This window comes from Sinocyclocheilus grahami, unplaced genomic scaffold (assembly GCF_001515645.1).
Source record: "Sinocyclocheilus grahami isolate Dianchi unplaced genomic scaffold, SAMN03320097.WGS_v1.1 scaffold695.1, whole genome shotgun sequence".
Lineage (NCBI taxonomy): Eukaryota > Metazoa > Chordata > Actinopteri > Cypriniformes > Cyprinidae > Sinocyclocheilus > Sinocyclocheilus grahami.
Genome location: NW_015505874.1, coordinates 908,754 through 927,731, shown reverse-complemented (window position 1 = coordinate 927,731; position 18,978 = coordinate 908,754). Strand labels below are relative to the sequence as shown.

The 18,978-nt window shown below is 35.8% G+C and overlaps 1 protein-coding gene across 1 annotated transcript in view; it reads left to right on the top strand.

Moving 5' to 3' along the window:
- Positions 1 to 18,978, top strand: part of LOC107559676 (oxidation resistance protein 1-like) — a 57,180-nt gene that overhangs the window by 10,797 nt on the left and 27,405 nt on the right. Inside the window, exons 3-4 of the mRNA XM_016243572.1 lie at positions 3,552 to 3,748; positions 12,298 to 12,383. Of these exons, the coding sequence (XP_016099058.1) occupies positions 3,552 to 3,748; positions 12,298 to 12,383 (283 nt within the window). The remainder of the gene's footprint in view (positions 1 to 3,551; positions 3,749 to 12,297; positions 12,384 to 18,978) is intronic.

Here is an 18,978-nt window from a genome sequence, read left to right as displayed (position 1 = left end):
ATAAACAGTAGGGATGCACGATATATCGGCCACCATATCGGTATCGGCCGATAAATGCTAATTTTTTCTGTTATCGGTATCGGCCTGATAAGAAAATTTGGCCGATATCTTAAAGCCGATAAATAATGCATTATTTCCTTCAGAGACACTTCAGATGCGCGCTGTTCGTTTGCAGCCTTTTGTGCAATTGTACATTGTAATATTGTGTTTATTTGATGTATATCTGATTTATCTCATATAGAATGCGTTTGGTTAAGTTAAAAGAGCACTTCAGTTTACCGATCGGTTATCGGCTTTCAAAAATAAAGAATAATCGGTTATCGGTATCGGCCAAAATTTTCATATCGGTGCATCCCTAATAAACAGTTTGTTCCAGAAATCTTTATTTCTTCTGCTATTTTAGCATTTATTTGTGCTTTTCCACCTTGGCTTTGTGAAACAGACGTTTCCCCAGTAGTCTTTTTTTCTTGTTAGTGTTTGTTTTTGTACAACATATTCAGCAATGACCCAGTTCCAGACTTTGATGTCAGAAACTGTTTGACAAAGGCGCAGAATGTGAATATTTAATATTGCTCATATTATCATCATAGGTCTGTGCAATAACAAGCTCACTGCTGGATTTAACAATTTTATTACTAAAATACTTTGCATCTGTCGTCTTTTGTTGACATTGTATTGCATTGGTGATGTTGCTATGCAGAGACCTTACGTTTGCGTGTAAGTCTCTTAAATTTTTTGAATGGGGAAAATTTAAAAAATCTTAATATGCCTTAATAGGCTCTCAACTTCTACTTGCATTTGCCTGAAAATATAACAAGAAGACATTTAGGTAATATATAAATCAGAATAGTAATACTCAGATTAAGGTTAGTTAATATTTTACTGTCTAATAAGATCAGCTCCCATAGGGTATCGATCTACCACCTGCTGCTGTTATGTAATATTTAAGGAGTTTTTGTCAGCAGGAGTTTGAGCAGCTTAAAAGATGTCATAATCTCCGTTAATACTCTCTTTCCCCTTGCTAAACGTTCCATGCTGCTGATGCAGAAGTATTATGAATGACAACTGGTAGTTTTACACATTTTAATGCATTAATCTTTTTGTCACTTAACAGTGTTCTTTTTTTCTTTTTTTTTTGAAGAGAGCAAAATCTTTGACTCGTTTCGTTGTTGAAGCATTTTCAAATACTTAAAAAAAATTGTCAAGTGAACCCAACATTCAAACTTGATATCACTTACAACCTACACTGTTTTATTCAATGAGCTTAATATGCGTTTTATGATTTATTTAGACATTTTCTTGTTAACCTAGTGTCAAAAGCGTAACTATGTTCAAGGCTTTCGTGTGATTTGTAGCAATACATATCTAAATGGAGATTCTTTCAGTGGGTTCATAGTGTAAAATGGCACTAAATGGAAAGCTTGTATCTAGTGGATTTTCTTTTGACTGTACAGCGTTTTTGATGTTATGAAGATGAGTGGTCACCCCTCCATGATTAAACATTTTAATCAGCTAAATTACCCTTGCTGTGGTAATACTTGGCTGTTGGCATTAAGAGTGTGTGCTTTTAAATCAATGCAAACCAAAATCTCCTCACGTTGGGTTACATTTGCAGGACAAATACATGTGAATATCACTAAAAAAAAAACCTTGTGAATTCGATCAATGCAACAGTTTACATGCAAGAAGTGTTTTTCAAGGAATTTGCTCAGATTTGTTTCATGAATGAGACCCTAAACAAAGATTATTGAAGTAGGCCTACTTTTTACAAAAGAATACCATTTCAGTTTTTCTACTTTAAAATTTCAATAATTTTTTAATTTACTAGCAATTTCTGAGTTTTTACACCAGTTTTTTCGTTGTGTATGATTATGTTTACTTGTTACTTTGTGATGAATAGTGAAATAAAATAATAATAATAAAAACAGAAATTGCATTAGTCTCACAAGTAACAGCATTCTTATGATCATGGATAAGCTGGGAAATGTTAGGAAATTAAAAAAATTGTGACTTCACCTCAAGTTTTTAGTGGATGCAATTGACTTAAAATTGTGAAAAATAGTTTCAATCTCAAATGACAGAACAAGTCATGGAAATCCATTTATGTCATAATCTCCGTTAATACTCTCTTTCCCCTTGCTAAACGTTCCATGCTGCTGATGCAGAAGTATTATGAATGATAACTGGTAGTTTTACACATTTTAATGCATTAATCTTTTTGTCACTTAACAGTGTTCTTTTTTCTTTTTTTTTTGAAGAGAGCAAAATCTTTGACTCGTTTCGTTGTTGAAGCATTTTCAAATACTTAAAATCCGATAAAAAATTGTCAAGTGAACCCAACATTCAAACTTGATATCACTTACAACCTACACTGTTTTATTCAATGAGCTTAATATGCGTTTTATGATTTATTTTAGGGATGCACCGATATGAAAATTTTGGCTGATACCGATAACCGATAATTCTTTATTTTTGAAAGCCGATAACCGATATGTTGGCCGATAAATCTATATCCAAATTTTTATATACTTTTTGAGAGCCTGATTACAAAAAAGGTCTCATCATTAAAAGCCACATCCCAAACACTTCAACATAAGCAGCCTAGTTTGAACGGTGTACGTTTTAAAAATAATTTTACTCTCCCATTACCAAATTTAGTCATAAAAAAGTCTTACAAATAAATAAAATATTGCATAAATAATGCGACATTTTCTTGTTAACCTAGTGTCAAAAGCGTAACTATGTTCAAGGCTTTAGTGTGATTTGTAGCAATACATCATATCTAAATGGAGATTCTTTCAGTGGGTTCATAGTGTAAAATGGCACTAAATGGAAAGCTTGTATCTAGTGGATTTTCTTTTGACTGTACAGTGTTTTTGATGTTATGAAGATGAGTGGTCACCCCTCCATGATTAAACATTTTAATCAGCTAAATTACCCTTGCTGTGGTAATACTTGGCTGTTGGCATTAAGAGTGTGTGCTTTTAAATAATCAATGCAAACCAAAATCTCCTCACGTTGGGTTACATTTGCAGGACAAATACGTGTGAATATCACTAAAAAAAACCTTGTGAATTCGATCAATGCAACAGTTTACATGCAAGAAGTGTTTTTCAAGGAATTTGCTCAGATTTGTTTCATGAATGAGACCCTAAACAAAGATTATTGAAGTAGGCCTACTTTTTACAAAAGAATACCATTTCAGTTTTTCTACTTTAAAATTTCAATAATTTTTTTAATTGTTCATCTGGACAGGGCTGCATGTCTGTCTCCATCACTTATGCTGTCTGTAGCCAGTGGTCTTCGGCTTCCTCCTTTACTGCACTCTTTACTGTCACTTGTTTTGATCAATGTAATGCATCCTAGCTGAATAAAAGTATTAATTTATTAAAAAAATAAAAATAAAAAAAGGTAGTGAATGGTAGTGTTTGTGATCAATCAATCAAATTTGATTTATTTTAAAATGTATTTATAAAATTTGAATAAAAAAATGTATTGCAGAAATTGTCTTTTAAATTGAGTGCATATTTGTTTTCCTTCCTTTATTCTAGGTTGAAGAAAAAGTCCCAGTCAGTAGACATCCCTGATGAGGGTTATGCTGGTTCTCTCGTCAAAGACCTGCTGGCGTCGCCCCTCATACAGAATGTGGCTAGAACAGCCATAAGGGAAGAAAAGGGGATCAATACCACTAACATCCAAAAGGCTCGTAGTCCCCGTCGTGGAGAGCTCAAGCGAGGGTATACCATAGGTGTGTGAGGTCTTCTTCACTAACCTTTCTGCCAGTTTTGTTATGTTTCAGTCTGTTCTTTAGGAACAGATTTGCGTTTCCTGTGGCTTCCTGAGCAAAACAGCCTATCTTAGGTTATTATTTATTATTTCAGTATTAATCACACAACGTATTTGTTTTTTGTTTTCATCTAATTATAAATATTTAATGATTTTATGGTGTAGAATTACTTACTGAATGTGCTATGCTGCATTAGAAAGCATCTTAGAGGAAGATCCCCATCTAGTCCAAATCGAACACTGCAACATTAACATTGTCTTACAATGGAAAGGAATAGTCCAGTGAGACTTATTAGTTATGCTTAATCTAGTGTTGGCACAGGAACTGGCTGTCTGGCCCTGTGGTAAGAGGAAAATGGATACCTTTGAGACTGTAATTGGAGGAGAAAAGAGGATCTCATCCCTCTGTGGACCTCCTCACACACGTATGCACACACACACACACACACACACACAGTAATTACTTTTAAGTTGCAGGAGGTGCTGTAGTCTCAGACAGAGAATTCTTACAGTAACCATAATGAACACACTTTTACCCTGACTGTACCATCTTGATGAATCTGGCCATTTCAAAGGGGTTATACTCAGTCTTTTAATCTTTTTGAAAGATATAACCTACCATTCAAAAGTTTGGGGTCAGTAAGATTCTTTAATATTTTTGAAAGTCTCTTATACTCACTAGGACTACATTTATTGCTAGGCTTGTCGCAATAATCAATATATCGACTTATCGCGCAATATATGTACATGACCTCGATAATTTTTGATGACGCAATAGATTGCCTATTATATTTACTTAAAAATTAATGTCACCATGTTTTGTACATTCCACTTGTGCCTGTGTCTTTTGCAGCTTCTCGTACATAACATGGTGTAGTCATGAGGTGCTAGTTCAAATAAAAAAAATGCTTCTACAAAAAGTTTAATCTGCAGATATGGCCTTGTTTAGGGATTTGTGCGTTTTGTGCATACAGACATCTAACTGCTAAGTAGTGATTGTGTTTTTCAGCAATAGTGTGCACCATTAATTTACAGAGAAAAGAAGGTCGGAAAAATCTGTAGATGGAAAAATCTCCATACAAGTTATTTGTGCATTTTTCTTTTTTTCTACTTGTTACTTTGCACTTTTTGTAAGAAAATATGTATTTACTATTTATTAAAGTTTTTTAAGGTATCTAATATTTTGATACTTAATTTCCATGATCTAAATATTCTTAATTTAAAGTTTGTTGTCATTTGGAAGTGTGTTGGCCTTCTTGCATTATTATGCGGTTACATTATGATTATATATTCAGTGGCATAAAAATGATCTTTAAAATGACAATAATATCGCGTATCGCAATTATTTCTGGGGCATTATATTGCACAACAAAAAGTTATTATCGTGACAGGCCTATTTATTGCATTTATTTGTTCAAAATACAGCAAAAACAGTAATATTGTGAAAATGTACAATAAAAAATGATTTCTGTATTAATATAATTTAAATAGTAATTTATTCATGTGATGCAAAGCTGAATTTTCAGCATCATTACTCCAGTCTTCAGTGTCACATGATCCTTCAGAAATCATTCTAATATGCTGGTTTGCTGCTTAACATTTCTTCTTATTATCAGTGTTGAAAACAGTTTCTTAGTCTTTTTGTGGAAACCATGATACATTTGTTTGTTTCAGGATTCTTCGATAAATAAAAAGGTCAAAAGAACAGGATTTATGTGAAATCATAGCTATTTGTAACATTATAAATGTCTTTACTGACCCTTTTGATCAATTTAGTGTATCCTTGCTGAATAAAAGTGTTATTTCTTTCAAGGAAGTCTTACTGACCCTAAACTTTTGAGGAGAAGTGTAAAATCTGGGTAGTTCTTTGGCATTATCACTTCTAATTTGTTCTCTAATTTTATAGCCTCATTTTTTTATTTGGAATCTTTGTGGTCAATGGCAAAAAAAATGAATTTTGTTTTAACATTTGGCAATTTGCGGTCTCACTTCTAGTTTTGCGTTTTCATCAGTTTAATTTGGGTGTAATAATGAGAAATTCTTAAAAATGAAATGTGGTGAGTGGTCTAAAGAAAACAATACAGTTTTAAATTCCAAAATGGTGGACAATCTAGTTGGGCTCCAAATTAAAACCACCATGTTTTTGGTTCCCTGGGTCATGTGAAGCTCAGAGGACTTTCTAGACCAAACAGTTTGAAAGTTGCTAGCAGAACAATATTTTTTGCACGGTTGTTCGCCATAAATAATGCACCGAAATACCAAGAACATCTACAATAATGAATTTCCACTAGTCTTGCTCTTTTTGCGCATTATTATGCGGTTACATTATGATTATATATTCAGTGGCATAAAAATGATCTTTAAAATGACAATAATATCGCGTATCGCAATTATTTCTGGGGCATTATATTGCACAACAAAAAGTTATTATCGTGACAGGCCTATTTATTGCATTTATTTGTTCAAAATACAGCAAAAACAGTAATATTGTGAAAATGTACAATAAAAAATGATTTCTGTATTAATATAATTTAAATAGTAATTTATTCATGTGATGCAAAGCTGAATTTTCAGCATCATTACTCCAGTCTTCAGTGTCACATGATCCTTCAGAAATCATTCTAATATGCTGGTTTGCTGCTTAACATTTCTTCTTATTATCAGTGTTGAAAACAGTTTCTTAGTCTTTTTGTGGAAACCATGATACATTTGTTTGTTTCAGGATTCTTCGATAAATAAAAAGGTCAAAAGAACAGGATTTATGTGAAATCATAGCTATTTGTAACATTATAAATGTCTTTACTGACCCTTTTGATCAATTTAGTGTATCCTTGCTGAATAAAAGTGTTATTTCTTTCAAGGAAGTCTTACTGACCCTAAACTTTTGAGGAGAAGTGTAAAATCTGGGTAGTTCTTTGGCATTATCACTTCTAATTTGTTCTCTAATTTTATAGCCTCATTTTTTTATTTGGAATCTTTGTGGTCAATGGCAAAAAAAATGAATTTTGTTTTAACATTTGGCAATTTGCGGTCTCACTTCTAGTTTTGCGTTTTCATCAGTTTAATTTGGGTGTAATAATGAGAAATTCTTAAAAATGAAATGTGGTGAGTGGTCTAAAGAAAACAATACAGTTTTAAATTCCAAAATGGTGGACAATCTAGTTGGGCTCCAAATTAAAACCACCATGTTTTTGGTTCCCTGGGTCATGTGAAGCTCAGAGGACTTTCTAGACCAAACAGTTTGAAAGTTGCTAGCAGAACAATATTTTTTGCACGGTTGTTCGCCATAAATAATGCACCGAAATACCAAGAACATCTACAATAATGAATTTCCACTAGTCTTGCTCTTTTTGCAAACAGCTTCTGATCTCTTGAGCGCGACTACAAATAGCCATGATTCATCAAACTTCCTCAAAAAGCCCATTTTAGGAGCATTTTAGGTGAATAAATGCACTCTTACCCTCAGGTGAGCACATAAACGTGCATTTTGTGTTGTTTCATACCCAGACAGCCTCAACATAAGCTTGGTTAACCTTGTGAGCATGCAGTAATTACTTCAGCAAGATTTTCCCCAAAGGACAGATACTGGAGGTATTTTGTGACATCCCAGCATTGCTTCCATTACGGCTAATGTTTCTCATTGTTACCTACAGGGCAGGGTCGACACCAGCCTGAGGTTTCTGTTCAGTCTCGTGGGACTGATGATCGGGTGTCTCTCCCAATTAACTCTGTGTTGAGAATGTTTTAATCAAAGCCCTTTGATCAGATCTCTGCCGGTCTAGTTTACTAGATGCCGTAAGTCAAACTAATTAGGCTGTTAATCATGGTGATTTGTTCGCCGTCCTAAGCAGTATCACATCTGAGTGTATATAACTGCTTTTTATAAACGCTTTATCAGTGTAACTTAGATATGGGACACAGAGGCTTTACAAATTTGTACATGTTCTTAAATGTTGCTCCTGCATCTAATGGATCTGGTTGTTCCATTAACATGAAGCAAACAGTATATTTGTTGTCCTGGAAGCTATCTGTCTTTTTTTCAGATCCATCAGGGGTTAAAGAAAAAGCACATTGCGGCATTCTTGGCATTTAAAGCCTTTTATAGCTGTGTGCGTGTATTGGAGATTGAACCGCACCACTCAGAATTGCCTTGTATGTGATTCCCTCACAAACACGCACACATACACACTCTCAAAAACTAATCTTCTCAAGTAAAGTGCAATAGATCCAGAACTCCTATAGAAAAACAAAATAGACCGGATGGAAATTGCAAGTGTTACTTCCCCATACTCGATCTACAGTAAATGTCATATAAAATATGGCATTTATTTGTTTTCTTTCTGGATGATATTGTGAAAGCTTGACCAGTGCCTGTAAGTCAACATTACACAAAAATAATGGTTCATATATGTGTGTGTGTGTGTGTGTGTGTGTGTGTGTGTGTGTATTTAATTTTATAACGGGGAAGTTATACCTGCATTTTCAGACACTACTGACATCAGCCAGCAGAGGGTGTTTTAAACTTGGATTATATACACTACAGGTAACAAATTATTGAAATGTAAACAATGCAGATTAATTAAAATGTAGTAAATTAAAATAGTGTTTCCCCCCTCTGTAATAAGTATTAATTATTGTTTTAATGTTGTTGTTGTTGTTGTTTATTATTATTATTATTATAATTATTAAACAATATAAAATAAAAACACACAACAAAGCATGGACACATTTGCCAATGGATGAGTCGTCTTGTGATAGAGGTAATTGCGGCTTACCTTTCAGTTTACCAGGCATTATGCCAGCGGTCAAATCAAGTTTCAAGTCTCCAAAGTTCCTGGTTATACTTAAATCGAGCAGTCCAAAGCAGAATAACATAAATGAAAGTGCATGTCTTCTCATATGGAGTACTATTTTATGTTTTGTTGATGTAGCTACATGTGTAGTCGAGCTGTTTAAACTATGCATTTTGAATGTTATTTTGCAGCTCAGGCAGATTACATGGCATATACTGTATCACAGATTTATTGTGGAAGCAAAGTGAGGCCGCTAGGTGCAAAGATGATTTGACTTAATATATGAAGCTTTTTCATGATTTATCTCTGTCGCTTTTCAGAAATAATCAATCTCTACTCCTAAAGCAATTCAAAGTTGTAGAGCCACTCAAGAACGAGTTAATTTGAGTTACTCGTGCAACCCCACAGCCGGGGAGTGAAGGGAGTGACAGGCACTTTGATTGACAGCAGATTATAAATCCATGTAATGACTTGGGAGTCCTGCTCTGCTTCTCTGTAATGTGACAGGTGATGGGAGGAGACGTTAAACTGCTGAGTTGGTGTTTCTCACAGCTGACCTAAACACTTTTCAAGCCCTCTCTCTCTCTGCTTTCGTCTCCGGCAAATCTCACTGCAAGAGAACAAATGCTGCAATCCTGAGTGCATATTATGCAGACATAAATCAGTTTCCCCCCTTTTTTTTTTTTTTTTTACTCTGCCTTCTTAAAGAGTAAAGGTCTTTATTAAGATGAGCATATCCTCCCTCTAGATAAACAGTTGTCAGCCTGAAGTGATGCATACTGGTAAAATGAAAGCCATCAATTCCCTTATTTTATCATGCAATTCCAAGCCAGCATGCTTCTTATATAAAGAATTTAGCAGGTTGCAATGTGAAATGCGAAATTTCTGGAAAAGTTCACTTTAGCTGGTAAACACCTTGAAATTACCATTGGTCCGTGGCAATTATGGAATAGGTAGGTGTGGTCTGAGGCTCCGCCTTCTTTTGACGAGGAAATCTTCTCTGGTTAATTTCTACAGTTCAGTCCGTTGAGGTCAGACATGAGTGAAAACATGAATGAACTGGAGAGATGCTTTATAGTAGAAACTGAAGTTGTAATTCTAATTAAAAGCAACACTGACACTCTTTTTCATATTTAGCACTGTAAAGATGCTTTACAGAAACTTTAAAGCAATTCATTGTATAATGTGCTATATGAATAAACATGATGCGACTTGACTGGAGTGTGAATTACTGAGCTCATGCAAGCATATCCACATATCACCTCTGTAATTTTTGTTGTTTTTGTTTTGTTATTGAGTGGAAAGTGCCCAGCACATATTTACATATTCATCTAAATGAAACGAAAAAGAACTTTGCCACGGCCTTTAGTGTTCATCTAGAAGGTCTTGAAAGGCAGTTTAGTGTCCAAATGGTGCACTGAACTCGTTTATTTCAAAAGAGCAAGTAAAATCCCCTTTTTCAAGATCTGGCCCCTTTAATGCTCGGCTTAAACTGCTGGCCCTTGCAGTTTCATTATGATGGGACATTTATGGGACAAAAGGGACACCACAGAATAAATTGGTCTGCATGTGTCTTGCTTAATGCAAAAGCTGTATCCTCAGCACCTCCCAACCTCTAGCTCAGGTACTTTGACAGAGGAGTCCCTGGAGTCTCGTTTGTGTTGAAGTGTGCAGCTGGCATTTCAAACAGTCCTGGTACGCTGTCTTTACATCAGGCATACACTGAGGAAGAATGACTTTAATTGGCACTCCAGCTTCCTTTAATCTTTGAATAACGAAGAACCAGTTGAGGCTGGCCAGTCAGAAGTTATATAGTAACTAGTGATAGCAGTGAAGATTTTCTTTCGAAGAATTTGTCATTTGCAGATTGCCTATTATTTTTCGATTTTTGTGTTCCTTCAAGGTCACTTTGGATTGAAAATTCAGGTCTCAGCTAAAGATGATCAGGAGTCAATTCTGCTCCTAAACATCTAGTTCTAACCTTGCCACCTTATACTTTCCCAGGTGAGCCTGATTAGTTTGTCTGAGGTGAATTGAAACTAAACTCTGCAGGAAGCCCGTGCCACAGTGGACACGTCCATTCTCACCCAAAGACCCCTCACCCCCGTCGGTGAGCGTCTGTGAAGGCATCTGCTCATGGGTATCAGTCAAGTCAAGCCTTTTCCGCCACCGGTGGGAACCTGCTTCTAAAAATATCCTGTCATTGCCGGAGGTGCCAAGATAATAAGAGGCTGAGAGCAGTGATTTGTTGTCCTGAGATAGTATGGGGGATATCTGGACTGATTTGCTGTCAGTTCTCCTTTAGGCCAGTGTTTGTGGGCTACTTGTGTCAGCTGTAAATTCAGGTTTTGGTATACACTGCTGTTCAAAAGTTTAGGGTCAGTTGGGTTATATATTTATTTATTTTTTCTGTAAGGATGCATTCAATTAATTAAAAGGGAGTATGGACATAATGTTACAAAAAACATTTTTCAAATAAATGCTGTTCTTGAAAAAAAAAAAAAAAAAGTATTACCGTTTTCACAAAAATTAAACAACGCAACTGTTTTCAACACTCATAATAATAAAAACAACCATAATAATAATAATAGTAATAATAGTAAGTGTTTCTTGAGCACCATCATATTAGAATGATTTCTGAAGGCGCAACTGTTTTCAACACTCATAATAATAAAAACAACCATAATAATAATAATAATAGTAAGTGTTTCTTGAGCACCATCATATTAGAATGATTTCTGAAGGATCACGTGACACTGAAGACTGTAGAAATAGAATCTATAATGTTTAGTATGTAAGTAATGAGCCTTGTTTTCTTTGTGTCTGTATAGTATTTCTTCAACATTGGTCACTTTCAGCCCTGTGGGGTTTTAGAAAATATACTCTCTTAATAGACTTTATCAAATTACAGCTTGATTGGAAATTATACACAATAAAATTGTCATTTGTTCAGAGTTTAATATAGTTAAACAATATGTAATGTAATAATTCATGGATTTTTAGTTAAAATATTGATATCCCTAGTCCAAATATAACTGCAATTTTGTTTCATTTTATTACATTTGCACATTTTATTATTTTACATTTTAATACCTTATACAGAAAAATGAGGAACCACGATGTTGTGATTTTTCCATTAAAATTCAGTTTAAAGAATATCACAGCATAATTTTTTTTAATGTTAAGTGCAGATTTGAATCATCCCAACATAAATCACCCAAATGTAGCTTATTTTATTTGTCATGTCCAAATATCAAAATCAAATCTGCTGTACTATAAACTCGCTAACGTTCACATATGGCATTAGCTGGCACACTGCATACAGTAAATCCCCACATAAGTATGCTCATAAAAATGACATTTAAAACCCATTCACAAAAGATCTCCACTGCTTAATGACATTTTCTTGTCACCAGGACACTTAGACCAACAAGCCGAGCCTGATGTCCCAGTAGAGTGGGCTGGAGAGGTGTATCCAAGCACACAGTGACCTGCATGGCAGCGGCAGCGAGATCCGAGAGCCACTCCCCTGTGTGCAGGGCAGGCAGGCGGACTAACAAGCGCCCTCTCTCTTTCTCTCTCGCTCCGCGGCTGGTGCTAACGGACGAACCAATGCAAGGGGTGGGGGAAAAACAGACCGAGCGGAGTGCAGAGGAGATGAGAAGAGAGAGGAGGACCATGACTAGCATAACCCGTTCTCTCCCTCGTTTACTTTCAGACCCCGGGCAGAAAAAGAGTGTGCTGGAGAGGAAAGATGTGCGGAGGATATCCTTCCAGAGGCCCAAAGGCACCATGGAGTATGTGGTGAGTAGTAGATGTTGTCTGTCTGATCCAGGTGGCTCTGTTTACATAATGCACCCGCATGTGTTTGCATGCTTGACTAAGGATGAATGTGTGTACACACAGCCGCATGTATGTAATTATGTTTGGGATGGAAATGTGAGTGTGCACATCAGGTGTGATTCATTCAAGCGGCATGGCTGTTATTATGTGCTGCCGGAGTGACTTTAATTGCTGTTGTTGGTGGTAGTTTACCTGCTGTCTTTTTGCAGCAGTGAAGCAAGGTGTTGTGAAAGGAAAATATGTAAATGTGTAATAAAATGACTTAATCGATTTTAGAAAGAGGGAGAGAAATGCTCTTGAGATGCTCTTGAGATGACCTCAAATCAGGTAGTGATTTTCTCCATGGTAACAGTGGTGATGCTGGGAGAGGGAGACGGGGACGAGGTGGCAGCTGACTTGTGCTTCTGTCAGCCTCTACCTTTTAGCTAAATTTTTAACTTTGTGGAATAGAGCTTTGTTTAGAAAGTCTGTGTGTGTGTATATACAGCACATTTATTATTTTATTTCTTTATATTTTATTTTGCAGTGCAGTTTTTGCAGTGTTTTTATTTTAATAGTATGTTTATATGTAATCTATTTTGTTTTTGTTTTGTTTTTTTCAGTTTGTTTATTTTTGTAAATGTAGTTTATAATTTTCCCTCCTCAATTATAGCATTAATCTAATATTGGAATTGGATCATATCAGGACAGTGTTATTTTAGTATTATTTAAATACTGTTAAAGTTTTTATTAATTCAATTCAATTCAAGTTTATTTGTACAGTGCTTTTCACGATACAAATCATTGCAAAGCAACTTTACAGCAAATTAAGTTTCTACAATATTTAGTGGTAGCTTATCAGTGGTGACTGTCAGTCAATGTACATATGGCAGAAATGTACTGAAAAATCAAGACAATGAACACTATTAACAGCAATTATTATATGATACAATCAAACTTATAGCCAAATGTGGTAGTTCTGTATGTTGTTTCAGGGTTGGCATCATCTGAGGTCCTCTGAGGGGTTGGCATCATCTCTTCTCAGGTGTTCTGGATCCAGACTGAAGCTTGTGTAAAACAGAGAAACAAATGGAGACATAATTAGCGTAGCTGCTGTTCCAACCAAGCTAAATTTATTTGTTTAACCCAAACTAAAGAATAATAATGTGCATTTGATCAGATATAACAGCAGTACAAGATTATGAGATGCATTATTTGAATACTTGGCCGAGAGCCACGTATGATATCAATATCAAAAAGTAGATTTTGCATTTTCTGGAGAAAAAAAAAAGTGAGTTGTACTCTTGCAAATCTAGCAGCTATGATGCTAAGAGGAGTTGAGTGTTTGCCAAAGTGTTGGTATGTAGTTGCTTAGTTGTACTGGGTGGTTGCTAGGTGAGTGCTTCCTTTTCCGGGTCAAAAGAGTCCACTACAAATTTCGTATGACATTCTCTATGAAATTATCTCAGGTTTGGGTCCAGTCTGATATTCTTTTTATTCATTTTATCATCCAGCAGGGGAAAATCGAGTCTGATCACTTGGGAAAGTAATAGCACACCTCAAAATGATTTGTGTCTGTAGCACAAATGGTGCAGGATGAAGTACATGCCAAATTTTAATTCTTGGGTTTGGGTTATCGATTTTTGCCTTTTCTATATTCCCTGATCACTGAGAAAGTTTATTGAAACTACTGCGAAGGCATTAAAAAGAATTTCCCGAAGGTTTTTTGTAGGTAGTGCTGTTGGTGTTTTGTAACCAAGCCCCCGCCTTTCTCTTTCTTATTGTCAGTGTTGTGAAACCATACACTTTCCCTCTGTAATTCCACACCTTCATATCCACACTAACCAATCATAGTGATTTGTGGCCCTGTGATCACAGAGATTGACGGGATTAAAGGGGTCATATGACGTTACTAAAAAGAACATCATGTTGTGTATTTGGTGTAATGCAATGTGTTTATGCGGTTTAAGGTTAAAAAAACACATTATTTTTCACATAATGTACATAATGTTTTCTCCTCTATGCCCGCCTTTCTGAAAAGTGTCGATTTTTACAAAGCTCATCGGTCTGAAAAGCGAGGTGTACGCTGATTAGCCAGCTATCCAGTGCATTGTGATTGGCCGAATACCTCTAGCGTGTGACGGAAATGTTACGCCCCTACCATACTGTGAAGCCCTGTCCGGCCGGAGCGACGAGACCAAAACATTAAAACCCATTATAAACGAGGCATTTGTTGCATCCAGTGGGGACATAATTACTGATTATGATGACTTAAACTGTCTTTTTACGCGTTGCATTGCATATCGTGCCACGTAAATATAAAACCATGTCTGCATTTGTGATCGGAGAAACGACAAACAACAAGCGCTACTCTACACTGCTCAAAACTCGCGTTTGAATCATCAGTGGCAAATTCTTTAAATATAAAAAAACTTACTTACTGGCTGTGAGTCAGAAGATCCAGACTGTCCTTGCAAAGTTGGAACTGCCCCTCTTTATAGAAACAGCCTTTGGGCTGGACTCCGCTTCGTCAACGGTGAAAGCCGATCCGGCGATCCACAGTGCGAAGTTGATGTATTTCCTCAGCGACCAGCACGGATCAGCTCCAGGCATGACGGAGCTATATCGTCCTCTTTTGGAAGCCCAAACAAAGTAGTTTCGCTTTCACAATGAAACACAGCGTCTCCATGACATGGAGGCGACAATACTACAGCGAGAATCAAAGTTATGCCTTCTTTATGAACATTTGGGCGGTGTTATGCAAATCTTCCCCCACAGTGACGTAGACATGTGCGGGCGTGTTTAAACGAGGAGTTTTAGGAGGGCGTGGACAAGTCTTAACTTTTATAAAGAACATCTCTTTGGGTTTGAGACTTTAGTCTTTGCAACTTTAGGGATCTTATCTATTCACAAACAGCTTGTAACACTCCAAAAAAGAATGGAAAATTGGAAATTGCATCATATGACCCCTTTAATCAATCAATGCTCTTACAGCTACACAACAATTGTTCTTCATTGCTAAGGTTGTGATGAGATCCATGTACCATTCCATAACCGATATTGGAAGTGGGGTCTGCACATGGATGGAAGGTTTGATGAAAAACTTTAAGATATGCTTTTGAAATGGACAGTTTATTGAACCCAAACTGGAAGTTCTATGAGACTTTTATCTATCCATCTGCCTTTCTATCTTTCTGTCTGTCTGTCTGTCAATCGATCATACTGTGCAAAAGTCCTAGGCCACTAGTATTTACACCAACAAAAAATTATTTCTATCTTTTGCTGTAGTTTGTCAGTAGGAAATATCAGTTTACGTTTCCAAACATTCCTTTTGCAATTAATTATAACAATCCAGTGAGAATTTTGTATGTCTGACAACAGCCAGTGCTCCTCACAGAGATCTGATCTCACCATCATCCAGTCTGTCTGAGATTACGTGAAGAAACCGAAAAAACTGAGATCCAGAAGAACTGTGGCAAAGTCTCCAAGATGCTTCAAGAAACCTACCTACAAAACTAGAGTACTGTGAACAGCTTTAGGCACTTATGTAAAAATGCTGTAAAGTGAGGATGCTTTCAAAAAATAATGTCATAAATAGATTTTATTTATCAATTAATTTCTATTAACTAAATCAAATCAACATTTGATGTGAGCACCCTTTGTGTTTAAAACAGCTTTTGTCCTTGGTACACTTGCACATAGTTTTTCAGGTAGCTTTGCAGGTAGGTTTCTCCAAGTGTCTTGGAGATGTTGCCACAATTCTTCTGGATTTAGTCTGTCTCAGTATTTTATGTTTCTTCATGTCATTCTAGATGCACTGGATGATGGTGAGTGTTTTTGGTGAGCAGAAGAGACTTTTTTCAAAAGCATAAAAAATAAAATTATTCCAAACTTAAATGGTAGTGTGTGTGTATATTTATTTATATAATAATATGCAGACATGTGTGAGACCGGTCAGTAAACTCAGTGAAGGGTCCCTCTAAAGGATAAATTGAATGCAGACGGTGAGATGACCCTCAATTATTTATGTCCGGCTGTTGGACTGTAAGCGATACCCAATGAGAATCAATGATTTGGGTCAGGTGACCGAGTGATCTGGTGATCTGAGATCCTGCCACCCGGGGATTTATCAAAACGTACGCATGTCACATCTTGCAACTGCAACAAGCCACAAGAAGATGAATTCCTCATTGCCACCATTGCAGTAAACACATGTATGTGTCATGCAATCTGAAAGTGCTTAAATATAATTTGTGTCTCAAAATAATGACTCAATTTACTGAATGTTGTTTTCATGGTTCAATTTCTGTAGATGTTTCAATAATGTTTCATCAAATCATGTGTCAAACATTCTTTTGGTGTTATAAAGATGTGTTAGTTTTTATTTGGTTAGGTTGGTGTTTTTGGTGTGTGTGTGTTTTGTTTTACGATTTTCAGGGGGCTCAATATGTCCCTCTGTGTGCTCTTTTGTATGTTTAACTTGACATTTAGAGATTCTTGAATGTTATTTCTGAAGGTAAGTGCTCTGGCTTCAGCCACAATCAAATCGTGTGCTGTTTGAAAGATATTGACTTAACACCTAGAGAGTTCTAGATTATATAAAACTGTTTAGTTTAGGTTTAAATGGACAAAATCTATTTTGTAGCGTGGGTTTGGACTTGACAGTTAGATTTTTATTGTGTCTTTTATATATGATACATATGATTATATATTATGCAACACTGGATGAATGTAGCAATTATGAAAACAAAATAGCACTATATTTTCTTTTTAATATTGCTAGTTTTTTTAGATTTATAGGAGACCAAATGGAATTGTCATTTTATGTTACAGGTGGACATCTGTAAAAATATATTGGTTGGTTTTCAGGGCCTTGTTTTGCTATGCAGAGACTATTGGTTATTTTATTCTGCTTTATTTTTTCTTCATCACTCCAATTTAGATTTTTAAAATGTCATTTTTTATTTTAATATAATTTTGTTTGATTTTATCTATCAAAAATTAATATTTTGTTTTTATTTTATTAATCTATCAGCCAGTGAAGACATTTATCAAATGTGTTTCTCCCACTGAAACATCTTTGCAGGTCAGAAGTCAAAGTGTTAAGATTACTAGACATCTCAAAATTGAAAAATTTGTCAAAAAGGTTTGCATTTACATTGTTTTAACCATGTCAATTTAGCAATTTTAATGTGCAAATGTGAATCTCTGCAACATTTTCCAGTATTGTATATGGTTACGTAATTTTAGATGATGCATTCTGTTACAGGTGAACATCTCATAAAATGCATTGGTTGGTTTTCACAAGGGCCTTGTTTTGCTGTTTCAACAAATTCAGATGCTTCGTCAGCCCTGTTACTTGAAAGCTGATGTCTTCATTTTAGAACTTTTTAACTTTTTAGCTAGCGAAACAATATCTGACTTTTCTTTTGTGTGCCTCAACTCTAGGTGGAGTCCCGGGACACACTCAACAGCATCGCATTGAAGTTTGACACAACTCCCAATGAGCTCGTCCAACTCAACAAACTCTTCTCTCGCGCTGTGGTCGCTGGCAAGGTACTGTATGGTGTTTTAATATTCAGAGTAGATGGTCTCTATGTCCAGCTGAACTCTCTTCCAGTCAATTGCTTTTCCCAGAGTTTAGTGTAATAAAGGGTAAGGTGAAAAACATGCCCCCTCTGAAATTTGAAATGCCTCCATAAGTAGCAGATTCATCGTGGTGCCTCCAGAGTTTACTGTAACATTAATGAGCAGAGATATCGTGATCCTCAGGGTAAGAACTGGGACCATTAAAACAAGGAAAAAGTCCTCTGCAAAGAACTGTGGCTTTTGTAGAAGAATATAAGTTCTGTTTGCTCCATAAATAGCTCCAGTTCACACTCTCTGCTTTCATTTGTCATTTTGTTTTGTTGGACATCAAACACGTTGTACGCCTTGGTTTATGCTTTCCAGTATTTTTTTATGTGTTGATGTGTGTTTGAGCAATTAAGTTAGAGCTGTTTTATTCCTACAGTATTCAATTAAATTCAAGCTTATTTGTACAGCGCTTTTCACGATACAAATCATTGCAAAGCAACTTTACAGCAAATTAAGTTTCTACAATATTTAGTGGTAGCTTATCAGTGGTGACTGTCAGTCAATGTACATATGGCAGAAATGTACGGAAAAATCAATTAAAGACGTAATCAAACAGACGATGAACACTGTTAACGGCAATTATTATATGATGCAATCAAACTTATAGCAAAATGTGGTAGTTCTGTATGTTGTTTCAGGGTTGGCATGATCTGAGGTCCTCTGAGGGGTTGGCATCATCTCTTCTCAGGTGTTCTGGATCCAGACTGAAGCTTGTGTCAATCCTAGTTGTGGCAAAAACAGAGAAACAAATAGAGACATAATTAGCGTAGCTGCTGTTCCAACCAAGCAAAATGTATTTGTTTAACCCAAACTAAAGAATAATAATGTGCATATTTGATCAGATATAACTGCAGTACAAGATTATGAGATGCATAAAGATGTGTCTTTAATCTAGATTTAAACAAAGTGAGTGTGTCTGAACCCTGAACGTTATCAGGAA